The sequence below is a fragment of the Pholis gunnellus genome (genome assembly GCF_910591455.1).
Source record: "Pholis gunnellus genome assembly, chromosome: 5".
Taxonomy (NCBI): domain Eukaryota; kingdom Metazoa; phylum Chordata; class Actinopteri; order Perciformes; family Pholidae; genus Pholis; species Pholis gunnellus.
In genome coordinates this window covers 1,505,767-1,513,266 of record NC_136531.1, presented here as the reverse complement: position 1 = coordinate 1,513,266, position 7,500 = coordinate 1,505,767, and the positions used below count along the sequence as shown (strand labels likewise).

Below are 7,500 nucleotides of genomic sequence, written 5' to 3'. Positions count from 1 at the left end.
AAAAGGCTCCAGTGTTGCACCAGGAGGGCATCATTGAAAGAGATGGGTGGCATGACGCGTCTTCTCCTTCTGCTGTGGGCCGGTGAGTGTTCAACTGCTGCTGCTCACTGTAACCGTTCTCTCTGCTTTCAGACAGTCTTCATGTAAACAGTGTGTTTTAAACTGAGTTCCTGCATCAGACGTGCTGTTCTTACACCTCTCGTAGGGTGTTAACAGATCTATGATGCATTCTGGGGACAGTTCCACTTTAAAAGTTTGTAATAACATTTTAAAATCTATTTCAAAATGTGTAGGAAGCCAGTGTTTCTTCTTCCTCATCAGTCTAAAAGAAACGTTGCGAGTTCAGCATCAAACCTCATCTCTTAACTCGCCATTGTTTACTCTAGTTTAGTTTAGTTTGATATCACTTCTATTGTTTGCCACCAAACTTATGTCTTTGTTCAAAGCGAGTGGTTTGGACGGTGATGAACGTCTCTTGTCCAAAGCTTAGTCCTGTTTTTAAGGACTACGCCCTTAACCGGGAGGCTGCACCTTCAACGTGACCGACTACTTCTTCTCTCTACTCGACTTCTTCGTCCTCATGTTGGACTGAAGACACGTTTTAAACTCAATTTCTAGCCACATCTTACACATCGCACCTTTAAGGACACTGTATATCCAACAGTGTGCTGCTGCTCATAGTAACAGCTAGTGTGCCCTTTACTTACTGCAGCACCCCACACACACACACACACTCAGAGAAACCCTGTGGATATGGTAGAAGGCGTTCTTCTAGTCCACATGTAGACTAGATGGGTGGACTCCCATGACCTCTCCTGCAATGATAAACAGTTGGTCCACTGTTCCGCTCCACCAGGATGGAGTCAGCATCACTCCTCCTGAATCTGAGGAGCAATCGGCCTTCTTTCTAGCAACCTGCTGGAAGCGTTCACCAGTTTAGTGAGTGACTTGCTGCCTTCATTCAACTTGACCCTGTGTCAGAGAGATTGTGATGAAGCTTTTTCAGTAAATACATATTAATACATTTGCTCAGCCTTCTCTTTCCAAGTGTGTCTGATAACTTCAGTGACCTTCAGGTAGAGAGAGTTATCTTTAAGACTTTATTCATCAATACTCGCTTCTTCTTCACGATTTAATGATTACTTTTAAAATGTAAAAACAAATAAATTCAGAACAGAATTAGAATTTATTCATATTTTAAATGTAACTTATTATTGTTTCTGGTCACTTCATAAAGTCATTAAAATCTCACTGGAGACAAATCTACCATGTCTATAAAATAAAACACATTTCTGAGTGAAGTTTATAAAGAATGAAGAACACAGACCAGATCAGACAGTTTCATCCATTCCTGTAGTCCTCTGTCCTCCTCTGGCTGCTTTGTCTCAGCAGAGAAGTCAACAAGGCAGCTCATGCTCGCTGAACATGTGTTGATAAAGTATTTGCTTTTTACACGGAAATGTTTTATTGCAGTAACGGTAACGAGAGAAGTTACCGTCAAATCGAATAATCTTCACCTTCTGCCACGACATTTGTTCTCACTGACTCATCGTGTGTGTGTGTGTGTGTGTGTGTGTGTGTGTGTGTGTGTGTGTGTGTGTGTGTGTGTGTGTGTGTGTGTGTGTGTGTGTGTGTGTGTGTGTGTGTGTAGTTAGAGGAGCTCTGCGCTGCAGCGTGATATTAAATTCCACCAAAACATTCAAAAGTACTCATGAAAAGCAGCAGTAACGTCGGTGACTTGTCATTACTCTGATCTTAATGTTTGAGCACTGGTGCCTGTTCAACACCAGTTTCAGTAACCAGCACTACCTTCAGATGATGTGAAGTTTGTCCCTTCTGGGCTGCTGTAGAAACATGGCGGTGCAACATGGCTGACTCTGTGAAGAGGACCCGCTCCTAGAGAACGGCTCAATGGCTTTTTCTAAGCTATCAGAAACATAACTTTCTTAGTTTCTGCTCGTTATACACTAATGGGAAATAGTTATGTATAATATATTCCATTTCCTGCCAATAACCCCCCTAAATGTGACACACGGTGTCATATATAGTTCCTTCATCTTGAACTGTTGTTGTCTACTGAGTACAAACAACCAGTGTTCTAACTCACAATGATGAGGACTTTGTGTTTCAGGTGTCACAGTGGGCTCGCTGGTGGATCTGCAGAAGAGAATCGTCGGCGGTAAAGATTGTAACCCATTGAAGCGTGTGTACCATGTGTCTTTATTATCTAACGGTGATCCCTCCTGTAGCGGCACTCTGATCAGTAAGGAGTGGATTCTGACTGCAGCTCACTGCTACGAACCAGGAGGGTGAGAAAGTGACAACTTTACTTTAAAACTAGTCACCATGTTTCTCATTCATGAAGTCATTCCAACTATGGAGAAAGCATTGATAATGTTGATGTTCAGTCACTAATATTACACTACGATGCATCTATAGTGGTTCACTCTGTTTCTCTGTATCTTTCACTTGTAGGACCATCACAGCAGTTTTAGGTAGAAAACCAGAGTCTAATAAAGAACGGGATATCGATGGCCTAGCTAGGTTCTTTAAGGATAAAGACAAACAGGGTAACACAAGGACACATGACATCATGCTGCTGAAGCTACGAAAACCCACTATGACTATACCTGTACAACTTCCTGACTGTAAGAAGAAACCCAAACGGTGAGTTGTGATCTTTGCTCCTTTAATCCGTCTGACAGTTCAACTCAAAATGAGAACTTGCTCTGATATCTTTACAGAGAGTAGCTAAACCACAGAGTTCTGTTTTCATCTACCCTGGAAATAAAATATAAGCATTACTGCTTTTATCATCATTATCTTTCTGGTATTTCCCTTTTTTAATATTGTTATTCTGCTATTATTGGATCTACTGCTGTTATTACTTCTCTCATATGTGAGGATGTCATATGCTGTACAGATTGTAAAGCCCTCTGAGACAGATTTGTGATTTTGGGCTGAACATATTAAATTGAATTGAAACACATTAGTACTGGTGTTAACGTTGACGGTTATTAAAATTATTACACGGTTGAAAATAGCTCATCACTCCATCTACTGTTTGAATTAGTCCTAATCGGGCGGGAATGGGTCAAAAAACGATCTTTAACCCAGGAGGCCGCTGTTTGTTCCCCGTGTGAAACCAGAAGTCAACGTTGATTTAATGCTCACGTGACTCGAGTGCTTCAGTAAAAAGCACTTCTGTAGATATTTTACACCAAACGATCTTTTCTTGAACCGAACAAGTAGTTTTGTTTCCTCAACCTTCTGAGTTGTTTCTTGTGAAGACGGAAGTTCATTTTGAGAAGACTGTACTCATGTTACGAGCACATTGAGCGTACATCGTTTTGTTGAACTTTTGTAGGAAAACGCATGAATATTGAGTCACTTTCTGTAAGATATCAAACCAACAGTTGTGTGAGGATACGATGGCCATGTAGGTCTGCTGGCTCCAGATCTGCTGATGGCAAAATTCAATTGCAATAAACAGCCAGTAGAAGGCAGTCACTGTGTTTATTCATAACACAATGTCAAATTTAAATACTTTGCACTAAAACGTCAAGATTAGGACCTGAATCCATCAACAACACTAATAAATACAAACTGTATATACATCAGTGTTCTGCTGAATAAAAGTGGTTTGGGTTCCTCTTTAAATGCAAAGTTGTTAGAAATTATTAGAAAACTGCTATAAAAAGGTTTCTGTTCTTTTTCTTGTATTTCAGAGGTGATGAACTTAAGATTGCAGGTTATGCCTCAACTGCACTACCCGGTGATGTAAAAAGAGGTGAGATGTATCTTGTTTATTTTACAATCTACGTTAATAAACAATAATCTATTTCTTTATTACAGTTAGTGTTGTTATTTTGATTGTGTGTAACACTGCTGACTATATTTACATTCACTACATCTTCATTTAGTCTCAGAAGTGTGTTGCTTTGTTATTATAGTCATGTATTTATGTAATAACACATGAATCTGCATCTTCAGTTAGAGCTCACTTTTTATATTTCCATCTTGCAGCACACAAGATAGATCCATCAAAGCGTCTCCAATGTGCAAAGACCAAGTATGAAGAATGTCTGACCAGATGTGTGGACAGAAAATATGAGCGTCCACACGTATTCTGTTACAAAGACAGATACGTGGATACCACTCCAGTGAGTTGGCTTCTGACTATCTTTTCTTCAAGTCATTACAAGCTTTTACCAATTCATTATAAATGAGTATTTCAGTAATTGATACAAAAGTCTGAACAAAAACTATCTACACCTCTCTCACAGGGTGACTCTGGTGGAGGAGTGGTGCACAAACACACGATCTATGGTGTCCATGTAACAGGTAATAAGATAGCCTGCGGTGGACAATCCCTATCGATGGACATCTGTGCAGATATTTACAAGAAATGGATCAAAGACACTACTGGTATCCGCTGGCCCTGACAGTGACGTGTAGGCTGAGCTCTATTTTAAAATGTTCTGTCATCTAACAGACATTTCTCATGCATTAAGAAAACTGTTGAGTTATTCTAAATTTTCAGTTGATAAATTTACTATTGATGAAATGTTAGTAAAGCCCTTTAAGACAAACAATAACTGTTATTCTACGACTTTATTCTTCACATGGTCGTGTCTGAGTTATAACTGTTAGTTTACACATTCTTGGTGTTAAACCCTTCTGGTAAAGAATAATAATCAAAGTATATAAAAACACATCTCTAGATTTTAACATGTGTTAACGTCTGCTATTCTTTCCACAACACTGATAACTATGATAATCAATATGACTCTTCTTGTCCAATGTTGTCAGTTTAAATAAAATGAAGATGACTCACAATCCTTTGTTGTTGTTTTTGTTTTCAGTGTCACAGAAAAAATACACAAACAGATTTCTGTGACATTTAAAGCTCCATTAATCAATATCTCTAAAGCTACAATGAGATTTATTGTGGCCATGTGGGGGCAGTGTGTTCTTATAATAACAGTGATTATAGCTGCTTTACTTACCACCTTATTATTTGTGGGGAAAGGGCAGGAAGAGAAGGGACGCTTTCTTTTTCTTCATCAATTTTCTTTATGTATTTCTGGTAGATCAGGGGAGGCTCTTTGACGTTTTAGATCACAAAGTGATCTTTTTATGTGTCATGGATCATAAAGGTTTGAATTGTGCCATATCCACAAGACAACCATAGAATCCCTGTTTGACACAGGCCAAGGTTAAAACATCTTGTGTCCGTAAGCTTGTTCACTTTAAAACAGACGTAAAGACGTTAAAGCTCACATGAGATCACCTCCACTGTGCTGCTGGTTAAAGGTGAAGGAGACGCTGTTGTCTCATGATGGTAGAAAGAACAAGTTAGTCTACTTCAGCCTGACGATCACAGAAAGAGAGCAGTGGATAAAACCAGGTCTGCAGAGGTGACAACTGTAGCGGTGCACAGAATGATGTCACACAGGCTCAATGTGGTGCTACACATTTAACCTTTTAACCTCTAAGCATATTTTTTAGGCCGCTGCTCGAAAAATATATACCCATACTCAAAAGAGTCTGTCTCTGTCTCTACTAGGTCTATTTGAATCATTTTGATGGTTTAATAACACTAACACTTGTGAGATTTGTTGAGATGTGTACATATCAGTGTATATGTTACTGGTTAATGCTGAATGAAGATGGCACACAGCTCAAATTGAAAATGTTCAAGTTGGCCTGAAAAAGAAAAGCACTTTGGTCTTTGAAATAATGCAGCAGTAAGCCTAAGACTCTCCACAAGCATAGCACAACATGTCAGAAGTCTCCACAGAAAGGTTTTACTTTGATAAAGTGAAGCAGGCCAAGTTGATAGAAGTTAGAGTACAGAGAGATCATGCCAGGTCAAGCCAAAATTCTGAATTTTCTGAATTTTGGAACCAGGTTTCCAGCTGTTATATTGTATATAAAATTAGAATAGAACTATATATTTCACTTTTTATCACTAATAGGGTTCAAACTATCTATTACAGCAGTTTGGCATCATTTTGAACCATGTCTGACCTCTCAGGGGCCTGATTTATGTGTTTTATGTGATTATTTCGTCGCTCCCTGTGTGTGCATTGGCAGTTTTCGAAGCCTATGATTGGTCGATTTGCACATGTGATATGTCTAAGAATACGGAAATGAGTGTAGAATGCAGTGGGCTGGTCAGTCAGGTCATTGACAGACTTTTTAGCCACTAAAACTCCACAAGAGTTGCGCAACAGACAGTGTCGAAATGATTTGCTGAAAAGTAAAAGGAGGACTACCTATGCATAAATGCCTCGATTAACTATTTTACTCTCAAAAGAGAGAGGGATCAGGTGGATACGTAGCGAAAGAATTTAAGTGGATTTACAGAGTTTTTCACCCAGAAAACCAGCTCAAGGTACGATGCGTTTCAAATGTTTTGCTCTGTGGTTTGGTTGTTCTTGTGTGGGTTCTACTGTGTAACGTTTGAACGGTTTGAAGGAGAGAAATATGAAAGATATCTGCGGATTCAGGGTGGAATTCTCATGCTTGCTAAGCTATCGTTCGGCCATGACGGTCTCTTTTTTGTGATGATATCTGCATTCGGAGTGCGTAGCTCGCTGTAGCTCGCCGAAAAATACGTAGTATTGTGCTATAACTTGGTAGTTTATGTATTACTTTGTGTATATGTAGCCTAGTGGGAAACATGATGTTGCCACTAAAGCCACTAGAGGGCGCTGTACTCCAGAGACAGCTGGTGGAACGTAAAGAGCGAAACAGGAAGTGAAGTCTTTCTTTTCGAGTGGCTAACCTGTGGAGCGTTAGTTGTTTTCCGTGTAAGTAAATATGTTTTAAATGCTATTTCTGTACAAAATCATCGAAAGATGTACATTAAATGAAGGTGACTGCTTGATGATTCTAGTGAAAAGTTAATCCCAATCGCCCTGTTTGCTCTGCATTTTACTCCAAATGACCAACAAGCCTACGAAGCAGTTTGGGAGCGGAGGAAAGTGCTCCGCTGGTGTCAACTCGTCATAATGATTTGTGTGTCCGTGGAGCACAGCCTCCATAAACGAGGGAGACAGAGGCCTAAATATAGACGTGGTGGAGGGAGAAGCACAAACACTCCACGACAAACACAATTAAGGGTCAGAGACGGGAGAGGAACAGCTCAAACCACACACACAGAAAGGATGAACGACCAACCGACACGTCCATCCCATAGACTGTAAGAGGTGGACGTGTGGTGACGTCTCTCATTGGTTTGTGGACTGACGTTGTGAAGCCTTGAGCTCGGTGAGTTTCTCTGTCACCATGTTGTTGTTTTTTCGTAACCAATGAACAAAAGTCACCATATTTGGAATGCGTAGGAGGAGCGACGTAGAGACGCCGTACGCCCTCTGAACCCCAAAACCTGCCAGCGAGACGGAAAAGCATGTTTTCCTTAATTAAAATACGCCGTTTATTACAGCTTGAAGCTTAAAACACGTCATAATCGTCCGATTTTCAGCTTTCCGA

General features: G+C 40.0%; 1 protein-coding gene across 1 annotated transcript; it reads left to right on the top strand.

The window, feature by feature from the left end:
- Positions 1-51: 51 nt before the first annotated feature.
- Positions 52-4,839, top strand: LOC306696210 (arginine esterase-like; the record flags this gene model as incomplete). Its single annotated transcript, XM_079159763.1, has 6 exons — positions 52-82; positions 2,132-2,309; positions 2,476-2,667; positions 3,729-3,790; positions 4,027-4,163; positions 4,287-4,839. 6 exons carry the CDS (start codon positions 52-54, stop codon positions 4,443-4,445), a joined length of 759 nt encoding a protein of 252 aa, XP_079015889.1. The 3' UTR covers positions 4,446-4,839.
- Between the last annotated feature and the right edge of the window lie 2,661 nt (positions 4,840-7,500).